The 24362-nt window shown below is 38.9% G+C and overlaps 1 protein-coding gene across 50 annotated transcripts in view; it reads right to left on the bottom strand.

The window, feature by feature from the left end:
- The window catches only part of EPB41L2 (erythrocyte membrane protein band 4.1 like 2), a 212002-nt gene that overhangs the window by 47326 nt on the left and 140314 nt on the right, over positions 1-24362 (bottom strand). For all 50 annotated transcript variants that reach the window (XM_084956262.1, XM_084956332.1, XM_084956305.1 and 47 more), the window contains exons 5-11: positions 20490-20532; positions 16133-16208; positions 12490-12708; positions 10843-10930; positions 6194-6346; positions 5487-5584; positions 1775-1947 (exon numbers count right to left, since the gene is read on the bottom strand). In XM_084956262.1, coding sequence (XP_084812388.1) covers positions 1775-1947; positions 5487-5584; positions 6194-6346; positions 10843-10930; positions 12490-12708; positions 16133-16208; positions 20490-20532 — 850 coding nt within the window. The remainder of the gene's footprint in view (positions 1-1774; positions 1948-5486; positions 5585-6193; positions 6347-10842; positions 10931-12489; positions 12709-16132; positions 16209-20489; positions 20533-24362) is intronic.

Genomic DNA, 24362 nt, shown 5'->3' with positions numbered 1-24362 from the left:
TAATGGATTACTGTGCCATGTTTGTTGCTTTTACTTGTGAAAATCATTGTTTTCGGATACAGGCCTACTATTACCCTCTGCACTAACTGTCCATACAAGATGGTGGGTTTCCTTGAGCACTGTTTATATACCTCAAAGAAAAGGCACTGGTTTACTGCTCTTTGTAGACCCTAACCCTGGCAGTATAAGAGGTACAAAACCTCAGAGTTGAACACAAAAGCTGAAACCGCGTTCCAAAAAGAGGAATAATTTCTCTCGGGGCATTCAACAACACTGATCACATTTACTCAGCACTTGTATAAATTCTTTGTGACAAGGGGCAAGGCTTGTGGAATATTTACATAAGCGGGCATATTTTTCAGACTTGTAAAAAGCGCTCAGTTGTTGATGAGCTAAGAGATACTCTGACAACTATTGTACAGTAATAATTCACTAAATTTAAATTGCTACATTTGCGAATGTGGACATTTATCTGAACCACAGTTTATGATCCTGTTGCACATTTTTTTCTGTGGTCTCATAAAACTACATGAAAGATTCTCCAGAATCAAGATGCGGTAACTATATATACCAAAACACCCACCAACAAATGTTGGCAAGTATCTCCATGTGTCTGCTTGGATCTGTTTGCCAAGTTTATTCCAGGAAAACTAGATCAAGGCCAAGGAGTGTCAATGCTCCGCTCATGAGAGAAGATTTTTATCTCTTATGGCATATCCAGTCTGTTTTGGCTAATTATTTGAAACATAAGTTGTTCAAAGTTCATATTTCACACAGATATCAAAAATAGATTTTTGCTAATAGTAGTAAAATAGATATTTTCAAATTTAACATGACTATTTATATTTATATATGTTTTGAAATTAATCAACCAAAAAAATGTTGGAAAATTACTGCTTGTAGAGAGGAATCCATACCAACTACTTTCTATAAAGTAGAAAGAAAAAATCTTTCATAAATATATAAAACAAACCTCATAAATATATAAAATAAACCTCAGCTCTTTTATAGAAACCCCAAATTAGAGTAATAAGACACACACACACACACACACAAACATGCAAACACACACATCAAGGGAAGCAACATCAATTTATTTCCATGTGTAATTTATTAAGAGCTACAAATATGTAGCTAATTAGAATTCCAATAGAAAAAAAATATACAAATTTATAGATGTCTCCCCTTGGGTGCAAGAACAGATGAACATATTATATTTCCTTTCTTTTTGTGAGAACACTGTATTTAAACTAATCCTTTGAAGTTGTGAATGGTTTTCCATGTGCTGGAATGTCTGCTAAGCTTTAGTAAGTGTTTTTAAACTCATAAAGACGTGATGATGCGATGAATGTTTTACGTTCCTTTGAATAAAGGTTCACATGCTTCCACACTCCCTTGGAATTACATTTCTGCCATGAAATAACAAGTTCAAGAAACCTGAACATGAGAAACTAAGTCACATAAAATACATCACGATTAAGTCAGACCAGTAAAAACATCTGTCCAACAAACACATCATCCATGAGAACTCAGCTAATATTTATGTGTACTGACACTGCCAAGAAAATTTAGACTCAAAATGACAACTTCAAACATTATAAAATTATTTTCTTGTGAGTGTACAAGTAAGAGTATTTTATTTATTCAGAAGGAAAAAATTAAGGCTATCCCTCCAGGGTCTTTCTGGGGGCTTTATTAACCAGATCAGCATTTTCTGATCCCACTGGATTAGAGAAAGATTTGTGGAATCCGGAACCACAATAAAGGAGTTTACCTCCATCGAGACTCCTGGAGACCCGTTTACTAGAGGTGCGTTCAAAGTGCGGCGCCGGCCTGTCAATGAGGGTGCTGGCCTGGCGGGTCTGCGCTTGGGTACGGCCGCTGTAGCGGAATTTGGACCCCAAGGTCAGGAACTTGGCCTTTGGTGGAGGCTCTGGAGACACAAGCCTATGGTGGGGGAAAAAGAGGAACAAAGTTAGACTTTATGGATTTTTTTTTAAGCTTTAAAACTACGTATTTTAATATCTCATTTCATTAAGTATGACTTTTTGGTCCCCAAAATGCTGCCTAAACTTTCTACTAAAAAAGAGCATTATTTATAAACCCTTCTATACACAGAGCTTTATGAGAAGAAGATGAGTAACTCTCCATTCGTGTATGCATGAATAATATGTTCTCCTCAACCTGAGCAAAAGAGCAGCTGTTCCCAGTGTGTATCAAAGGTTATTTATTTGTATTAACTTAAATCATTTATATAAACACATATGTCTGAATTCTTGCCCCTAGCTGGTAAGTGCCAAGTAGCAATCCATTATCATTAGTAATTCTTAATATTTACATCTATTCCTCCTGGGAAAGAACATCTAACCCCAGAATCTCTTCCATCAAGTGATGCTTTCCCAAGAAGAATACGGCATGCAGTAGATGTGGAGAGATGACTAACATTCTCTCTTGCCAGAACAACTCTGCTGCTTAAAACCCAGGGTCCAAAATGAATGAAGTAAAACTTCCTTGATGTCAAATACTTCCAGACTCAGGCAAAAGCATGCTTTTAGTGAATGAGCCAATCGTGTCTGGAGTACAACTGAAATTATCTTGCTTTCACTGCCTGATCCATAGTTGGCAAAACATCTCAGCAAAAAAAATACTCCCAGAGCTCTTAGAAAATTTATTAAATAAGAAGATTTTAGTTGCCAATTCCAGAATATGGAGGGAGAACTCCATCAAATTTTTTCCTATCATTCTCCAAAGAAGAGTGCCTTACCATTTCAAGTATTTCTAGCCTTTCTGCTCATTTATTAGAAATCTTCTGCTTAATAAGGAATGAAAAGAGATTCAAGTCGAGGTAAGGCTACGTGGAATAATACAAGAGGTGCTTCTCCATCAAGTCAGGATTTTCAATTGTATTAACCCAGAAAAACAATAAAACTGATGATTAAATGCCTTGGCACATTGATCATGAGTACCAACAGCAAGCTTAGAAATGTGGTCATTTACCACACACGGTCTCCTGATAGGCTGCATAAGGCGGGTTTCCCTATCTTGCAATCCAGCTAACTATGCTCCAAGAATGCTGTGTAATGTATACTAAAAAGGGTCACTGGCAAGCTCATCAGTGCAATAATTAAGAAGTGCTCCTTCTCCTTGAAAAACAAGTTGGCTAAACCACGCTTATTTTTTATCATCTATTCATGAAGTATGCTCTGTATGTACCAGCCAATTGACCAACAGAAAAAAAAAAAAAGAGAGACATTTCTAAAAAATACCTCCAAGGAGAAACATGCATTAGTGACCCCAAAGGAAACTACTTTCTCCATAAAATTTTAAAAACTAAACAAAAGACAACAAGTGTTGGTGAGAATGTGGAGAAACTAGGATACTTTTACACAGTTGGTGGGAATATAAAATGGTACAGAAGCTATAAGAAATAGTAGGGAGGTACCTTAAAAACAGAACTACCACATGATCCATCAATCCCACTTCTAGGTATTTTTCCAAAAGAACTGAAATCAAGATCTCAAAGAGATATTAGCATTCCCATGTACATTATAGCACTGTATAACTAAGATGTAGAAATGACCTAAACATCCATTGACAGATGAGTGGGTAAAGAAAATACGGGCTATAAATACAGCGGAATACCATTCAGCCTTTTAAAAAGAAAGATATTTGCAATGTGCAACAACTGGGGTGGACATTATGCTGAGTGAAAGCAGCCAGACAGAAAAAGATAGGTACTACATAATTCTATATATAAGGTATCTAATATAGCCAAATTCACAGAATCCAAGACTCGAATGGTGGCTCCAGACCATGGGCTGGAGGGAAGGGACATAAAGTATCAATTACATAAGACGAATAAGCTCTAGGGATGTGCTATACAGCACTGCCCCTGTAAGTAAGAAAACACTGTATACTTAAAATTTGTTAAGTGATCTCACCAGAATAAAATTATTTAAAAAGAAAAAAAAAAAAAAGACTAGAGGCAAAGAAGAGAGTGATATGGGGGCATCTGGCATCCTTCTGTAGGTTTGCTTCAGTTGTCTGTATTTCAACCGAAGGCCATATCTTCCCAGGATGAGCAGCTCCATGAGGATTTTCTCTTATTTCCAGTTTACAAAAAATATAAATCCAAGAAACACAAAGAAAATATTTTAAAGGCAGATATAAGTCATAATGCAAAAGAAGGAACGTCACTAACCAGATGATTTTTTTTTTTTTATGTTAAATGGTGATAAAGTACTTTCTTGCCCAACTGGCACTGGTGACCACATACACAAAATATTAGCTTGCAGATTATACTTTCCTGATCACAAAGAAATCCTTAAGCAATTAAGCTGCAATTAAATAGAAACAGATAGCAAGACCAAAAAGGATTGAACATCAACATTTATAAGCGATCTCTAAAAGAATTTTTTTGGCAGTTTAAGTCAATGGCAATATGAATACATTTTTATAAGGCAATAGAGGCCAAGCAGCAAAACATTTCAGTACTATCACTTCAAGATTGTGCAACAATTATTTCCATTTGATATTATTTTTATTTTCCACATCAGACCCTATGTTCAGAGAATAACATCCAAATTACCACAAGGCATCTATCATTCCACTTTGAGGAATTTAAAAGCCACAATAGGGACTAATTATCACAGAGGATTAAAGGCCTCAAGCAAGATGATCTAAGTAATGATGTGTCACAAAGGAATTCAGCTTTTACGTATTTTACTGCTTAAGAAGTAGGTTTATTAACATTTTAATTTTACAAAAACCCCTGCCATTATAAATCACATATAATTAATGTTTATCTATAGAAAACAAAAGAACATTGAAAGAAAACCCACAGATCAATTACCAAAGTCAATCAAATATTTAACAAGTGCCATGAGTTTCCATAAAGCTCCCTAGAAAGCAGCTGATGACACTAATTCACTTGGGATTACTCTGGATTTACAACGCCAAGTTTAACTGGCAGTACATATCAAGCTAGAAGAATCTCACATTAATCTTGTTTACACACCATCCACAACAACAACAAAAAAAAGCACTGAGAAAATACAAGAAAGCAAATCCCCTGGGGAGGTCAGGACACAGAACTAATCCAGGATGAGCAGGCTGGCAGGCTGACGTGCAAAAAGGACAGGGGTTGAGGGGGTTAAAACACTTCTGACAAAGCAGCAAAGGGGCGGGGCAAGTTGATAGAGAAACCAAGTGAAACAGAAAGTGAGTGGTGGTGGGAAGAATGGGGTGGGAGAGGGTGGAGGTGGAGTTTTGGACCACTGCAGACACAGATCAGTTCGAAGCAACTGGCCAGACGACAGAAAGAGACACACAAATGAACTGCAGACAAAGGAGATCTGACACTGGGGAGAGCAGAACCATAAAGCAGGAAGTGGCTGTGTCTGCCACCCCACCCAATGCCACCTCCTAGGATCTAGAGGGTACGGATGGTTGCTCTCAGGAATCCCACACTGTTTTCCCCAAATTACCTGTAGAAAGTATGATGTTCCACGCACACTTTCCATAATCTTTTCGCTGCCCGATGGTTGGGCAGTTTAAATCCAATAGTGCTCTCAAACTGTTCCAGCTGGAAAAAAAGCCGTATAACAAATCAGCACATTTCCTTAAGAATTGATTAGAAGCTACCGAAAAACACGGAATCAGAGATTTTACTAAGAAGTGACTGTTCTTGAAAACGGTCATTATGAGTATAGCTAACACGATGACACAAAATGGACTTTTCGCAGACTGCAATACTAGCGTCTCTGAAAAGCAAGGATGGACTACTGACATAAACCAGCTACCCTTCAAGGTCCACTGAAACTCATTCTACCACCTCCCTATTGATCTCCACCACTTAGCTGGTTCAAAAGGAAAAGAAAAACAAGCCCCCACGATGAAGCAGGCACTTACCAATTCTTCTTTTCTGTGAAATTGTGACTGTGGCTTGTTTTTAATGAACAACTATATATATGTGTGTGTGTATATTATATATAAATATACACATATATACACGTACATATACATACATATACATATGCAAGTTTATCATCAAAAACCCTGAATTTTTTTTTTTAACCCTGAAAGAATAAATAGTTCATTTTCTTAAAATTCAACGAAAGGCACTCCGGTAGCTCAGGGCCATAAAGGGGAGCACTGACAAAACCTTACGAGATGTGCCGAGCACCTTGCTTACCTCCGCTGGCCTAACTTTAATGTAGAAGTTACTGCGCTTATAGGAGATTTTCAAGATTTTCGGCCAAGCAAAACGATTGATTCTCAGTCTGTCTTTGTAGATGAGGAGCCCATTAGCACACACGCCCAGCTTGATGTCCACGCCTTCCGAGTCCTGTCAAGCATAAGCCATTTGACCGCAGTTAGAGCTGTGAAAGTTATACAGAAGAGGAAGCCAGCTGTCCCCCTCAAATCATGGTCAGGAGGGCCAATTTCACAGGTCTGTATTTAAATTTCAATAGTCTCAAATTTAGATATTCATCTGAAATCTGAATGACACATATTAAATCCAGACATTCGTCTTGAGGGGTTGGATTTGAGGTGCAGCAACCTGACTGCAAGACACAATAGTCTTCAAAAAGCTTAATGCAATACGCTCTCATTGGGCTGTAAGAGGTAAAAGGGAGGAAAGGAAACAGACTTTGAGACATCCTGAAGATATGGGAGATAAAAACGTGTTTTCCGAGGGCTATTCCAGCCTCTGGGGACCGTCTGGGTGCCCACCCCAAGGTGCGGTCAGCCATTTCGCTGTAGGCAAATTTACCGCACATGGCTCATGCCAGCTCACGGCTGTTAAATAAAGCCTATGTTCTGCAAAACACCAAGCCCTCACAGAAAATTTCTCTTCTAGGCTGACAGTGTTGAAATCTTTGAATTCTTTCAAGCAGTTTTTCAATAACTCTAAGTGCTGACATTCAGTTCTTATTACAACATTCCTTTGGCTGGCATATTTCAAAAGGACTGCAGACGATTCTTGAACTTATTAATACTGTCTTCTTTCCTCAGCATTTTTAATTGGAGAAAGATGACAATCTAGAATAACTGCAAGCCTGACAGATTTTTAAAAAATCAAATAAATTTACCAACAAGAGTAAAAAACCGTCTCCTTGCTTTTCAAGCAGTGTTGAATATCTAATACATACGATGTTCGAATACCTTTAAGAGAATTCAAGACACATAAACCTGAAGACTTATTCAAAGATATTCATGTTTTCAGATATCACTAACAAGATGGAACAAATTCTCATAAACTACACTGAAACAAACCCCAGAGTCTAGTTTTAATTCAATAAAAATATAACATTTCAACTCTCTCATTATGGAGAACAATTTAACACAATTTATATCAGTTTTTTAAAAACAGAAACACAGTACAAGGTAACTGATGCCAACTGCTTTCACTGTTGTGATACATAAATTATTTACATTTACAAATAAAATTATATTAGACCATCTGAGCAGGTTTAAAAACCTAATCTGTAAGGTGCTTTATTACCCATGGCCTGACAGCCACAACAGTCTTTAGGAACAGAGTAAAAAGCTGGGGTGAATCAGGCACAGGTGCCCCAGCAACTTGGCTCTAGACACAAATGATGTGCTTGCCAAAAATATCACTGGCCATGGCCACAGGGAGCAGGCCGGAAGACTGCCCAAGACAGCATGGCTTCAGCACAAATAAGGAGGCAGCCCTCACTTGAAACATGAACAAAGCTATCTCTAGTGTGAAGCAACCTTCTGACAGGACACTAAGGCTATTTTATCTGACTTAAAAATAAACACAATCTGGATCCAAGTCAATCCGTTGATTTTCAGTTGCTCCACATATTGCTTTAGAATTATCAGTATCCGGGTGCATAGAAATTACAGATGACAGGTAAGGAGTTAAAGGGAAAAAAACGTGTCTTAGTTCTCCTCTCCATGTTTGACTTTTGCCAGTCAGCAACGATGTCAGACAAATAAACTAATAAAAAGGGAGCATCTTCTCTGCCATGTGCACTCCCTCTGGAAGCTGCCCCATATGGACATCAAGAGGATCCCATCTGAATGGGTTCAGCCAATGGAAAGTTCTCAGAGAGCAGAGAAAGAAAGAAGGGAAGACGGTCGGGAGTTTTTAATACCCAGATTCCCTCCTTGAATGGCTGTGACTGCACCAGAGTGGCTATGTCCTCCTCTCAAGACAGTCCTTTCTACACAGACACCCTCCTGGGTTCTGGTAAATACTTTGCTTCACTCCTTCACACCCAGAGGAGTCAGGAGAGCTGCTGTTACTAGCTCCTGGTATCACTCTACTCTTGCGGTTTCCCCCTATCTTCACCACAAGCCCTTTTACGCCAACACCCTCACCCTATCCTAAAGTGAGGCTGCCACTAAGAACTCTTCTGACAAGAAAATATTAATTAAAAAAAATTTAAACATGATCAATGAAAAATGTATAAAGGTACAAAACTTTAAACTACATGAAAAAATTTTAAACTGCTACAGATCTTTTTTCAATGAGCTACAAATATCTTGCTTATCAGATATTACCTAACAAGTCTACCGGATGCTACACTGAATGAATGGATGTTATTCTGAGTTTTTTTAAGTGATCTACTCCTAACCACAAAGCAAGAATGGAAACCATACTTATAACAGAACCAGCAACATTTTTAACTTTTCTAAGACACAACTTCAAAAACAAGAATCCTGAAATGTTTCAGGACTTCCCTCTAAGCACTGCTTTCTAACTAATGATCAACAAAGCAGCAGATATAAGAGTCACATGTGGCAAGAATAACAGGGTCTAGAGTAGGAGAGAGGGGCTCTGGGGTTTTTTTTTGGGGGGGGGTCTTTTTAGGGCCACACCTGTGGCATATGGAAGTTCCCAGGTCAAATTGGAGGTGCAGCTGCCAGCCTATGCCACAGTCACACCAGATCTGAGCCTCATTTGTGACCTACATAGCAGCTCACAGCAACGCTGGATCCTCAACCCACTGAGCGCGGCCAGGGATTGAACCCACATCCTCATGGATACTAGTCGGGTTCTTAATTCACCAAGCCACAATGGGAATTCCTGGGGGGTCTTTTTGATACCAAATCTGCTCCCCCCACCCTTCTTTCTGTTTCTCTGCTGACTCAGCCTGGCCCCATCATATAGAGAAAAGAGCTAAGAGACAAGTGTTGGCAAGATCTGTTTCACCTCCTGGTAGGATTTATCAGAAGATATCACACAGATGGGACTACTTTATATTATGTGCCTTGGGGCAACAAGCCAGAGTGTAATAAGCCATCTGCATTCTGTTTTATGTAGTTTCTATAAAAATAAAAATATCTGAACCATAAATGAGATAGTGTATGTGAAAGTGCTTTTAAAAATTAAAGGTATATAGCATATAGCAGTTCAAAATGTTGCTGCCAGAGACTATTTACCAACATGGAAAAGTGTTTATAAGAGTGAGTCAAAAAAAGAAAAAGTTTATGAAATATTTGTGGTATAATCCCATTTTTTAAATGGCAGTGTGACTGCTCAGATTTTTTTTAAATAAAACAAGAAAATACCAAAATACTAACAGTGCTTGCTTCTGCATAGAGATTTCGGTCTTTTTGTATTCTTCTCCTGTTTGCCTCTATTTTCTATGATAAACATGTCTAACTTTTGTAATAAGGAAAAATATTTAAAGAATAAAGGAAGCCACAGAGGAAAAAGGAGTATTTCATATTTGCAGAGCACTATTAAAACAGTATCAAGAATTATTAATGTGAGGTCTACAGAGGGAAGATACCTTTGGGTGAGGGTCTTTCCTAGAGGTTTCTCAAACTCATGTAATCTCGCTTCCTAAACTACACCAAAGGATTGGCAGGGCCTTTTATTGTTTATTTATTTATTTTTATTTATTTTGTCTTTTTAGGGCCGTGCTCACAGCATATGGAGGTTCCAAGGCTAGGAGTCAAATCAGAGCTGTAGCTGCTGGCCTACACCACAGCAACACGGGATTCTTAACCCACTGAGTGAGGTCAGGAATCAAACCTGTGTCCTCATGGATGCTAATCAGACTCATTTCTGCTGAGCTACGAAGGGAACTCCCTGGCAGGGTCTTTTAAAAGCAGGCACCTATAGGTTCCCTCCACACGCTAAGTCGACCCTGGATATATTTTTTAAACCCAGATGCATCTTTCACCTTGTGTCTGTACTCCCCCACCTCCACCCCTGACTCCTCCCACTACCTGACCATCCTAGGGAATGTCTGTTACTGGCATCTTCCCCAGCAACCCTGCACCTGCTACCTCCATGATTCCATTCTTTCCCCATTGTTCACATCAGACAAAGGCCTGGAACCTGGGCCAGCCTCATTGATCTTACCAGAGGCAAAAAACAGACCCGCAGGGAAAAGCTCAACTCTAGGGCTCCTTCGCCAGCAGTTTTTTTGGAAAGTGGTTCTATCTGCACTGCCTTGACCTTTCACAGTGGCTAAGATTTGTTCTCCTCTCCCAAGACAGAGGTGGGGGATGGGGCTGGGACAGAGGCAACACTTGGCAAAGCAAAAACTGGACACAGAATAAAGGCAGGATGTGGAGTAAAGAAGGAGGATTAAAGTAATCTTAGAGTAAGTACGTGTGAAAGGGTATCAATTTAAAAGATTAGAAAAAGAAGAATGAGTAAGGGGGGAGAATCACTGGCCCCCCCTCATAACCACAGACCCCACAATTGGAAACTCCAAGGAAACATTATAGAGATCCTTGGGTGAGTAGCATTTTCCTAAAAGTGAGCTAGGCTGGTCTAAAACTGGAGCCCTCCCAAAACTTCAGTCAACATGCTGGAAAGATGCCAATTCCCTGTTACACTCACAGTACCTTGGCATGATGCAGGTCAACACCATACATGGAAAGCCTCTTGGCATTTTCTAAGAACTGAGAATCAGCTTGTGCTGGAGATAAGCCCCTAAGAATCAAAAGAAACAATATTATCATATTGATGGACACAAAGCAAATGTGACTAAAATAGGGAAAGTGGGGTATGAGCTTGGAGAGTTTAAGGTGGAGGGAGTGACCCAGCCATATGTGCAAACAGATAAGAAGGCTCAACTCTCAACCTCTTGCATTTTTCTTTTAAGATCCTCCAATACAAACCTATTCATGGCAAGGAGCTGCACCTTCATCTTTACACTTTATCTCAGAAACACGCTTTCAATTTTTTCCACTGGGCAAAAAAGCCCCAGCAATAAGGGGTACAACATAAATTAAGAATAAAAAGTGATCTTATCTTTCTGAAATACACAAATACTCTCCTTATTTCACTAGGATCGATCATACTAAAGATCAGAAGTACTCGGATTTGATTTTACACCTGACAGACCACATTCTGTCCATATTAAAATTATTTCCATTCTTATCTATATTCCCAATGAAATGAATCTTTGAAGATCCTACAAAGCCGGGTCCATTAATCTTCATATTCCCCCATGGCATCTCAGTACCTGAATTTCAATTTCAAATTACATGTGTCTACTGAATAGAATGGTAATAAAGTTAATAAGAATATAAAGTCAAATATTGCACTTTTTAAAAGAAAAGTCAATGGTGGTAGTCTGCTTAAAAATCTCTAATCTCTCAAAGTACCTTTCAGATATTTCAGTCAAAATTTTTGAAAACTTCCATTTTGCAGTATGGGACAAGTTAGTTGCTGGAGTTTTAAAAACTTGTGCTTAAAAAAATTTTGTTTTCACACAGATATAAAAGTTCTCAAAGTGTAATATGGTATTTAAGTAATTAAGTAATCCTAAACTAAACCAAAAGTCATCTTTTATGGGTAGAAAAACACCCGTAGATTTCAATTACCATTCCTACCTCCATTTACCACTCTTGTTTCTCTTTTTTTTAATTAAAACACAATTGATTTACAATGTTGTTATTAGTTTCTGGTGTACAGCACCGTGATTCAGTTATATGTAGATAAATATTTTTTTTCATTATAGGTTATTACAAGATATTGACTATAGTTCCCTGTGCTACACAGTAGGTCCCTGTTGTTTATTTTATATATAACCACTCACATTTCTGATTCAAGTCTTGATGCTTCATTATCTCCCTGGCTTTCTTATCAAGTATGATAATAAAGACAATTAAAAGACAGAAGAAATACACAGTAAATGCAAACAATTATGTGTGTGTGTGTGTGTGTGTGTGTGTGTGTGTGTGTGTGTGTGTGTGTGTGTGAAGGGATAGGACTGGGAGCAGGACAAAGGAGATATCACAGGGAAAAGTAAATTTTCCTGATAAATGAAAACATTTACCCTCGTGAGCATAGTTTCTCAAATAGCCATAAAGACGATGGAAGGATAGCTCAGTGACTCAAAGCTGCCTTGCCTCGCACTACGTGAAGCTCCACAAGGGTGAAATGAACAATCCCCTGAACTACACTCAAATGTCTGGCAAGTGTTCCAAGGGAAGCCATTTAAACCCACCATGGTTACTCCCTCTCCAGTAAGCAAGTCTACAGACCTGTGGGTCTTATACAGCTCTGCCACCTTCTCTTCCAGCTCCTTGGTCTGGGTGGGGGCAAACTGGAAGTCACTGAGGTCATTACTGTCATGCTCTTCTGGGTCATAGTCGCCAAGTTCAGCCTGCAGTGTGTAAGAGCCCAGGAGGGCGTGAGTCATAAGAGAGCAGGGCAGGCGGCCTGAGGCAATGTCCTGCCGGAGCTGAAGGCACAAGAAGTATCTGCAAGGAACAGGGAGAGAGATGGGTCAGGAGAACAATTAGTTAAGATTGTAGCACTCCTAAATGTAAGTCAGATATTCCTTTGAAAACAAATATACAACATAGGCACTCTTCAAATCCAGAGCATAAAAGTCTTCTGTAAGAAAATGCCCACCTTCCTCCTTGGACTCCTAACCCTTGCTGGCTATTTACAGAAACTGAATCTAGAGGGCAAAGTAAGAGTGGAAAGTCTCAACTGCTCTTCTGACAGGTGTTATTATTACTATTATAATCAAGAGTTTAATGACTCCAAGTGAAACTCCAATCACTTAGACTGTCTCCTTGGATTTAAAAGTATAATCAAATTCAGCATGCTCCTCCAACTTGTACAGATTAATAAAATTTAAGAAATAGCTGCAGTTCTTATGCATTTGCAGGAAAAGCTAAGGTCACCCACACTTTACCCCCTCCACCTTTTTCATACTCATTTCTTTTTTTGAGACACCTTTAACAACCATTATAAGTCAGTCTCCACGTGGAAGCCCTTACTTGCCCACTGACCCTATCTAAAAAGGCAGCTAACTTAGTTTATAGTAGAAAAAGCATGGGCTTCAGAACCCAGCAGAGCTATGTGACCTTGAGCAACTGATTTACTTGCCTAAGTATAATTCCCCACATATAAAATGGGAAGAACTCTATTTCCCTTTGAAGGTGAGGGTTAAAAATTAGAGAATATAAATAAAACATCTGTCTTGGAACCCGGGAATCAATAACAATTAGTATCCATAATCATATTATTAGTTACAATAATCAGTCAATGTCCTAAGTGGATTACTACAGTTAGAAGATTCTGGCTTTTACTAAATAACATGCAGAAATATGTTATTTATATTCTATGAGGATTTGGGGGGGAGGGAGATTCCACTATTAACTCCTTTTAAAACCTGATTTCTGTTTTTGAATTTAACCATTTGCTAAGGTTAGCATCGACCCCTCCAAACAAGATGGTAGCATCCTTATGCTTGAAGACCTTATACCTGTATTATTACCCCAATCTCCCGTCAAGCAGGGCAGGGACTCTATTATCATCATAATCTCAGGCTTGGCCAAGTGCTGGCCACATGGCAAGTGCTCCATGATTTTCTAAGAATGTAAGTCGTCTCATCACTACAGTCAGAGTGTTTTTATGCCCTGCAGGAGCTCTCTTTCTAAGGAGATTATGTGTTTCCTTGACCCTAGAACAACAGAGCATCATTGCCCTTATTTGAGAAAGCTCAGTTTCGAAATGATTCCAGGTTACCCTCAAATTCTCTACGTCTAATCGAGAATAGTGCTAATTCACCACATTTTATGGCACAGTTAAGACATAAACACAAAGATTCCATTTATTACCAAATGGAAGTAAATGTTGCTCCTTTTTATATTATCATTTCTACTTTTCACATTGATCTTTTCTTCTGTTGTCAAAGCCTAAGTCTAAAAAGGCTGAAAACTTCAAACAAAAACCGTAACAGCCTCCTGAGTTTCCCAACTCCATCTCCTTCACTTTTTTTTTCCTTTTTAGGACCACACCTGAGGCACATGGAAGTTGGAGGGCTAGGGGTCAAATTGGAGCTGCAGCTGCTGGCCTACACCACAGCCACAGCAACACCAGATCTGAGCCACATCTGTGACCTACACCACAGCTCACGGCAACACCGGATCCTTAACCCACTGGGCAAGGCCGGGGATCAAACCCACATCCTCATGGATACTGCTGAGGTTCTCAACCCGCTGAGCCTCAACAGGAAATGCTCCAACTCCATCTCCTTGACAGGGCAGGACAGATCATTCCTCAAACATTACTCTGAACTCTGTTCTTGCCCTCCGCAAAAGTCTATCCCATCTTCCAGATGTTCACTCAAGTCTGGTGAGGATTTCAATTGTAACGTTTAGGCTGCAAAGCTCTTCTTACAGGCTGGTCTCAGGCTGTAGCAAGAGCGTCTTAGTTATTAGCTCACTAGATTACTATCTCATTCCTCCAAAATACACAGGGAGACTGTTCAAGGTCCGTCTAAAAGAATACCAAAGCACTTTCCCGGTGCCATAAAGTTGCAATCACCAAAGGATTATCATCCCTCAAAGGAATCACTGCAAGGGGGAGTGTATGTACAGACAGGGCGTTAGATCACAAAGCCCCAATTATGTGCACTGGTCAAGGACACTCTGCGGTGAGGCTCTACAGCATACACACAGCAACCCGTCAAAAGTTTCATGCTCTGAGCAGCTCACTGAGTGATGGCAAAGTGCTATTTATTATTTATTATTAATTAGCTGAAGCTAATTCAATCACAACTCAATTAGTATCAGTAAATCCTTATTCAGCAATAACCAATAATGGGTGTGTGTGTGGGTAGGGTGCTGTCATTTGCCCAACCTTGGGAAGAAATCTCTCTCATTCTTCGTTCACGTGGATATCATACACTTGTTTAAATACCTACCCAGCTTCATGTCTGACAGCAGAACTGGCCTAGCAGCAAACAGGAACCACAAAAATCAAAAACAGAGTCTTTTGCTAATACCAATTTTCTAAAAGTATATACAAAGAACACAGTTTTCCCTGGCCAGGTAAATAACCTTTTAAAAAATAGATAAAAATCACCTTATGGACCTACTCTTACCAAAGCTAAGGAGCCTTATCACTGGTACTCAGCTTAATAGGGCTAAGATATCAAGGCCCTTGTAGATATGAATGTTCCTTGGTTACCATTCAAATACTCAGTCACTCTCAAAACCCATAAATGCTCTCTTGCTCCTAAACTGAATCTTCTATTTGCAATTTAAGCATATGTCTGTATTGTCCAGAAAAATCTCAGAGGAGATGGAAAAGAAATAGCTACTGATGCTTACATAAGAAAGCCTATCTTACTGGTTTTTTTTTTTTTTTTTTTTTTTTTTCAAATCTTGGGGCAAGGAGATGGGGATTGCAGGGGGTGGGGGTTAAAAAAATTATAGTTAAGTAGACGTCCAAAAATAGACCTTTAACATTTGATACGTTATACATTTTTCTACCTTTATGTTACCTTTGTAATACAAGGTTAGTACACAGGCAGACATTATTATTATATAATAAAAACAATCTTAGTACCAAAATCTGAAATATTAAATATTAGTGATTTTTGAAAGTATAACACGGGAAATGAAGTTGCTACCAGTTTTAAAAAAAATTCCATTACTCAAATATAAATGGGAAATTAAAGACAAGTGAATGAACTGTTTGAAACTAGCAACATTTCAAACTATTTTGGAATATCTCACTTCCAAAGAAACTTCTAAAACTCAAGGAAAAAATGTTTTGGGTGGGTTTTTTTGGTTCTGCTCCTGAAATTATCACCACTCCTCCAGGGCACAGAAATGAGAGCTGTTAAGTAAATGATCATATTTTAAAAATATGAATATAAGGTACCTGGTGATATCTTCAGTCAATTGAGAAGGATCAGGAGGATAAAACTTCACATTAAAGGTAAACAGCCAAGGCAGATCTGTAATTATTAAAGATCATGATTATTTATCCAATCAACACAATGACCATTTATACCAATAAAACATAAAGGTCAATGTTCAAACAGTAGAGGTTAGTCTCACTATAAATCGGTTTAAAGATTTTGTTTAATTTAAACACAATGGCATCCAGCACAAATGAACATCTCCACAGAAAAGAAAATCATGGACTTGGAAAATAGACTTGTGGCTGCCTGATGGGAGGGGGAGGGAGTGGGAGGGATCGGGAGCTTGGGCTTATCAGACACAACTTAGAATAGATTTACAAGGAGATCCTGCTGAGTAGCATTGAGAATTATGTCTAGATACTCATGTTGCAACAGAACAAAGGGTGGGGGAAAAAAATGTAATGTATACATGTAAGGATAACTTGATCCCCTTGCTGTACAGTGGGAAAAAATAAATAAATAAAAATAAAGACTATCATTTATAAAGCAAAAATGAAATGAAAAATAAAAATCAATTATATAAAAAAGCCATCATTAGCAAATAATATTATAAACATTTACAGGTACTTCAACAAATGTTTTATATGGTGATCTGGTATGCAAAAATTTTAATATAACCTTCACATAATGGTTTTGAGATAAGATTTCTTTTATACAGGATCTCTAGATGCCAAATATTCTCCACACTTAAAAAAACAATTGGGATTTCTACATTGGGAGAAGAGAAATAATGATCAAATGACCGCCATAGCTATTCAAGAAATGATTAATGGTCTATTTGAAGGAAATCCCAAAGAAGAGAGAGAGTGCTAAAATATCAGAGTATTTGAAGACAAAATTATTTCCCAGGTTTTATAAAGTAGGTGTAAGAATACTCAGAACATACACCTCGCTGTACTGTGCCACAGACAGTGAATGCAGTAAACAACCATGGCATAAAGACTTATTAAAAGTTAAAACAAAACATTAAAACATTGTGTTTTGTACACTACCATTTAACAAATTTTGATATACCATGCTTTGGATGGCTTTAAAAACAAGAAAAATCCACACAACTCTGAGGACAGGGCAGGTATTATTTTTCTAAAGGGATCAAAATAACTCCAATGGCCTGAGTTAATTAATTAATTTCCTTCCTTCCTTCTTTCTGCCTGCACACATTTTAGGGGTGCAGCATATGGAAGTTCCCAGGTCAGGATTGGATTGGAGCCACAGCTGCCAGCCTACACCACGGCCACAGCAACACCAGATCCCTGACCCACTGAGCAAGGCTGAGGATCAAACCCACATCCTCATGGATACTAGTCGGATTCGTTTCTGCTGTGCTATAATGGGAACTTCTCCAATGGCCCGAATTTAGAGTTATACTCAAAGTTCATGGTATTTCCAAATAAAAACCAAAAAAGTGAGTGACTGCATGTGTATGCAATTTCATTTCATATATATCTGAAGGCCTCATGACTACTTTAATTTTTGGACTTGAAGAAAAATTTCTTGATCCCATTCTCTTGCTCAGTGGGTCATTTTGCTCTTTTCTCACTGTAGACCCACTAACCTTTCTCCCACTCAAAAGTCAATATTTATTGAATGGCTACTGTCAATACACGGTGTTTTTGTTGGGTTTTGACTCAATACATCATTACTCTACTAATAAAGTCAATCCTGCTGAATTTGAGAAACAGATTTCAGCTCCCATTACACATTTAAAATATCATAAAAAGATACAGGACTTTCTTAAATATTAATAGACATGCCATTTCTTGGCCTGTAGCACCCAGGCTGGCTGTGATGAATACATACCTCTCTGAAATAACTGTTAACCCATAATTAAGCAAAGTCATCACAGGATTATCATATCTTTTCTCTAAGTGGATCCTTATTTGTTTTCCAGGTATTAACACTAGCACATGCTTGCCTGGATATGACAACAAGGATAAGTTTCTAATAGAACACATATTTCAGAATCTATTTCCAATTCTCGAATTGATAAAATGGACCAATAATGATAAACTTTTTATTTAATCATACATTAGGATTTTTACCTAGCTCTATAAAAAGTCTATATAGCCATGAATTGTTTATATAATACAGGCAAGCCTTAGATATATAGTCTTATTTGTGTACATTTGTGAAAATAAAGATTTCAAGGCAAATTTTACACAGGAACTAATAGGTTGCTGGTTGTCAAAAGTTAACTCACAAAAGGTTAATGTTTACCTTTGCTGGTTGCCTATGCACTGAATAACAATAAATCAACCAGTAGTTCTTTCGTCCATTTTAACACAAGCAGAAAGAAATAAAATACAACATCTAGAAGTTCATTTCCTCAGCCTATTTTCGTGGTCAGGATGGTACAGGATTCCATTTAGAGAACTAGCTCCAAGAGTTTTAAAAAGCCAAATCGTTACATGTTACTGTTATTCCTCTTGCCAAACCACAAGGGCAAAAGTCCTAAAATAACTCTCAAAGAAACTTCACAAATAATCAAAACACAAGACTGTGTGATTCATAATCAGCAAGAAAGAGTCTTGCCTTCCAAAAGTTAGGATGGCTCCATGACTCTGAAATGAGCAGCACACAAAAATCAAGCAAAAGCCAATACACAACCATAGGAAACAGACTCAATGGAACATCAACCATACTTCAGAGGTTATCCTGTTCTGTCCATGGTTTGGGTCACTTGGCAGATCTGCTTGCAGAGAAAGTGAAAGATGCAAGCATCCATACCTTTTTTAATTCAGGCACTTTGCAGAGTTTGTAAAAACTGCAGAAAGGGCTGGAAAAAGTTCCAAGCTTTCTGGTACCATATCTTTCATAAAGTAAGCACCATGTATCTGTACCTAGTTACTCCTTTTCTACATTTTCCCTCTGTTCTATTATGAAGCAAACATCAATGGATGAAACACCCAGGTAATACAAGCAGGGCAGAGGGGTAAGGGAGGGAAAGAAGGATGGAAAGCCAGGGAAAAATCATTAAAAGACAGGTGACCAACCACCCTGGTTTGCATGCAAAGTCCCATATTCTGAGATACCCCTCAGGGCCTCAGTCCAGGGCAAATCAGGAAGCTCACTATATAATCAAAGATTCACAAAACTGGAAAGAAAGATGAGTCTACAAGGAAAGGAAATGAGAAAAATAAGGTATGTGCTCAGAGGAAAAAAGGAGTAGAGAAGGAAAGAAATGATTAAAAAAAAAAAAAACTACCAAAATGATCAATACTTTTAAAAGATAAAAAAAAAGGAAATGAAGAAAACAAATGTGGAGAACCAAAAATGAAACAGAAGGTTAACGGAAAGGAACAGAAGGGAAAAGCAGAGATGCGGCCCAGTGTTTTGACATTAGGAATAACGAAGTAGGAAATGATAAATAAGGAGGGAAATGAAACCAAGAGTACAAAATACGAGCATCCTGCAGACTGGCCCTCAGGAAAACAGCTTCCCCCTGGGCAGCTCTGGGGCCACCAGCCAAAGGCCCGGTACAAATTTTGTTCTCTTGTCTAAAAATCCCAGCTGTTTGTGGCTCCCTGCCTTTTCTGCTTCAGTCCTTCACCAACTCTGAAGGAAATTAAGTATCCAGAAACCCAACAACCAGGGGTGTTTCTGTGGGGATAATGCTTCTTGGCATAGATCTCATAAAACCAGTCACAGGAGGGAACCGCAGCTGCTTAGACTGGGACACGAAAAATCACTGGGGGGTCGACAGTGAGAACGAAGGGGGAAATGGGAGAAAGCAGGACTGAGAACGCACCCAGACTGGAGCGCAAGAAGTGGCCAAAGAAGGAGAGGAGGCAAACACCCCAGAGGACTGACAAGATGGTTCCACACACTCTTCACCCCTCAAACCCCTACCCCAGGGCACAGAGCAAAAGCATACCCATGTGTCTCTGGGGCCCGAGATACGCTTATTAATTAAACTAGCTGTCACTGCCAAAATCAAGTAGGCAAGGCAATAGCAACAGGGCCTCCCCAGAGTAAATTTTATGTAACAAGGGAAAGTTACAGCAAAGTGGCTTCTCGTTCTTTTCCCCAGATGTTACTTCACAGTGTAGACATTGTGAGGGAATATTTCAGAACCGGAGTCTGTAACTTCTTAACCAGTGGAGGAGTCCCTAAGCCATGTGCAAAATAAGCAGTCATGATTCCACAACAGTATTATTAGTCTCACCTTCCTCTCTGATATGAACGCAAAAGAGGGCTGAGCATTCTACCCCTGTTTTAGTCCTGTCCGCATTCCTATGAATTTTATTAAGGATAGACATGGATAGGTGTAAAGATTAACTTAATAACTTCAAAGTATGAGGATGTGACACTCACTTCGCAGCTGTCTCTTTATTTCTTTTGCAGGATCCACCCAGTTCTGCAGGGGACAGAAAAAAAAAAAAAGATTAATCAACTCATTAAAAAAACAACAACAAACAACACAGTCCAGGGTCCAAAATTGAACAGTTTACAGTTCACGTACTTATTTAAGTGTAAACATATTTTAATAAAGTGCTATGTGAAGTAGCTTGCTAGCATTCCACTGGTTTAGCATTGATTTGCTTCTGAATTTGTGTGCTATAAATAAAAACATTAAAACACTTTTAAGGTGGATCTTTTAGGCCTCATATTCTTGAATGTGAAATCAAACATGTACCCAAATGATGAAAAAATGTATTTCCATACAGTCTTTATCTAGAGTTTAACTACCAGCAAACCGCCCCTGTAGACACTGAAATGAGGGCTCAGTCAGGGACAATAATTGGCTCTTATTCATGATGGATAAAATGTGAACTGGATACTATTGTTTAAAAGGACATATATCCTAATCGCACAGAATTATCTCAACTCCTCCAAAAACTTTCTTTTTCCTGCAGGTGTACAACGCCGTGGAGAAGTCAGATTGGAGACAGTATTTTCCTTTCTGGTCTTCATGGAACATCCTTTTAAAGCTACATTCCACAGTCGATAATCACAATCATAAGGAACTCCCTTTGACTTTTCCTTTATTTCCACTCTTGGAGAAAGTTAAAAAAGATTCTAGGAAACCACCATAATATTTTAAAATAAAAAAAGAGGAGTTCCCGTCGTGGCGTAGTGGTTACCAAATCCGACTAGGAACCATGTGGTTGCGGGTTCATCCCTGGCCTTGCTCAGTGGGTTAAGGATCCAGTGTTGCCGTGAGCTGTGGTATAGGTCGCAGACGTGGCTCGGATCCTGCGTTGCTGTGGCTCTGGCGTAGGCTGGTGGCTACAGCTCCGATTAGACCCCTGGCCTGGGAACCTTCATATGCCGCAGGAGCAGCCCGAGAAAAGGCAAAAAGACCTAAATAAATAAATAAATAAATAAATAAATAAATAAATAAAATAAAAAAAGACCAAATTTGAACTACTAGGTTCAAACCCTCTAAGGGCATTAAATATTTGTCTTCCAATGCTATAGGCTAAAGATGCAGCCCCCCAAAATTATATATATATAGTTTTTGTTTTTTATACCTCTATCTTATGCTCAAGTCATTATTAAAGTTCATTTTATCTTCACTAATAGGAGAACAATTACAGTTTTTAAAACATATTAAACTGATTCAAATAATTGTCTTTACAATAAATAAGTTTCATTCTTTCTAGAAATATCCCAAACAATGTATTATAACATCTGGGCTTAAACACAATTTTATTCAGATATGTAAAGCAGACAATTAAAATGTTTATTGTTATATAGAAAATTATAACCCACTGTCTTAATAATATGTTGAACAGGTACACGAGAACATCAACTTACACTATTAAGGAGTAATAACACAGGATGCTCTGAAAGCAAAGCTGCAGGGACTCCTGCAGGGACCCCTACACCACTCATGGCTCACACTCAGGGCAGCAAGGAGCCAAGGTGTGCGTGGCTCTGTTCTAACACTGGTTGTATTCAATCCTCTCAACAAAGAGCCACCAGAGCCTGGTCTAGCTTCATGGCACTGGTATCCCAGCTGCGTGGCCCACTGATGCGAGGGCCAGTGGGAGCCTCTAATGGTACCTCCAGTGCTATGTCGGGGAGCGGCTCTAATTTTCCCGAGAAGAGAGCCTGGCATTCAGCTTCCTGGCCCGGCAGCTGCTGTCCACACAACAGCTGGCTCACAAATGGTGGGCTATAATGAGGCACAAGAATGAGAAAAACACACCATTCAGTCTCTAGCCCAGACGGGGGAGCGGCTGGGGGAGAGGGAAGGCGGGTTGAAAGCGTCGGGGCATTTCATCCAAGGAGGTAACAACGACAGCAAGAAAAACACAATCAGAGACAACTGGAGCCAAACTGAAATGAAAAGGAAAAAAAATCCCTCAGAACATCAGCACAGAGAAAGAGGAGAGGGGGAGCCACTGGTCTTAAAGATCTGGAGAGACCCTTCCAAATCCCTTTGTGTGACAGTTGGTACAAAAAACAACCATACCTCTGCTCTCAGAGGAAAGGCATGTCATCTTCTGTGACCGCAAGGACTAACCCCAGCCACGCAGCACCTTCTATTGTCACCAAAGCCTTGTACAGGTTACCCGCCAGTTACCTTCACAGTATTTGGCAGTTGCAGGCAACCAGTTCAAGTACTAGATGAATACTTGTTGGCTGGTATCTGACCACTGCTTGCCTCCTTCCTCCCCATGCCGTGGTCATCCTGAAAGACCACAGGTTACATCGTTTTTCTTACATTTATTTTTAGTTGAATAATTAGCTCCAATGAGTACTTAGATCATGAGTGGAATATAACTGTACTGCCCAGGGTCATAAATTCCTAAGTATAAAACAAACAAAAATTGCCTTGCCATGAATTTTAAAATACTTTGAAAAGAAATACCAAATTATCTGCATTATCAATTACAAGTAAATAATAGATTTAAAACTCTTTTTAACAAATAAATAATAAAAATAAATTTCTTGGTTTTGGCACTGAGTGCTGGCTGCATCAAGAAGCAGAGGCAAGGAATTCCCATTGTGGCTCAGTGGTTAACGAATCCGACTAGGAACCATGAGGTTGAGGGTTCGATCCCTGGCCTTGCTCAGTGGGTTAAGGATCCGGCATTGCCGTGAGCTGTGGTATAGATTGTAGACAAGGCTTGGATCCTGAGTTGCTTTGGCTGTGGCTATGGCGTAGGCAGGCATCTACAGCTCCGATTTGACCCCTAGCCTGGGAACCTCCATATGCCATGGGAGCAGCCCAAGAAATGGCAAAAAAAAGAAAAAAAGAAAAAAGAAAAAGCAGAGGCAAAAAAGATGGAAAAAGACATCAGAATGACATAAATGCACACACAGACCACAATATATTACTGTGCACCATTCCCATTTTTTAAAAATTTGGCTGCCACATACATAGACTTTGGAATCAGAAATATATGGATTCAAATTCTGGTTTTCTCCCAACTCTGTGACCTTGTCCTCTTTAAGTCTCGGTTTCCTCAACTTTAAGATGAAGATCATATCATCTGCCTCAAGGGGTTGAGGGGTTTTAAACATTCATTCAAAGTGCTTCCTGAAGAGTAAGTACATGTGCCAAGGACTTTATCTGGTACCTATAAGAGTAGATGGGTTTTTTTTTTTTTTTTTGGCAATGATAAAATTAAATTGGTCTATCACCTATCAGTATATATATATATATATCCCACCCTTCTTCATATAATTTTTTACTTCCAAAGATGATGTATTACTGTATATATTAAAAAAGCTAATATTTATGTGACTATTTCTACCCACAAAAAAGTTAATATAACAGACTCGGGGTCCAAAAAATACAGTCAGTATAGTCATAGCCAGATAAGATAAAAAGCAAAAATCAGACCCTTTCTCCTTAGAGAATCCTATCTCAAGCTTCCAACCAAAGTAAATTAATATTAAAATGTCGTCCCAGAATGCCTGTGTTATTAAATCACCTTAAAACATGAAATCAAGAGTCAGCTGGGGAATAAAAAATGTTACATGAATCAGTTGGGGAAAAATCGTTACACGTTTCTCTTCATTAACCTCTAGCTGAAATTTAGCATTACCATCGAATATAAATGTAGCAAAAAACAAAACCCTGGCTAATATCAGCAGTGCCTTTAAGCTTTGTCACTCACAGGAATCAAAACTATTTCCAGGGGGAGTTCCCGTCGTGGCGCAGTGGTTAACGAATCCGACTAGGAACCATGAGGTTGCGGGTTCGGTCCCTGCCCTTGCTCAGTGGGTTAA

Source organism: Sus scrofa, chromosome 1 (assembly GCF_054392235.1).
Source record: "Sus scrofa isolate SSC_HxYL_T2T_F1_AM1 chromosome 1, Sscrofa_HxYL_maternal_Yorkshire_Landrace_v2.0, whole genome shotgun sequence".
In the NCBI taxonomy this organism is placed as follows: Eukaryota; Metazoa; Chordata; class Mammalia; order Artiodactyla; family Suidae; genus Sus; species Sus scrofa.
Note: the sequence above shows the minus strand (reverse complement) of the source record. Positions and strands in the feature narration are given on the sequence as shown.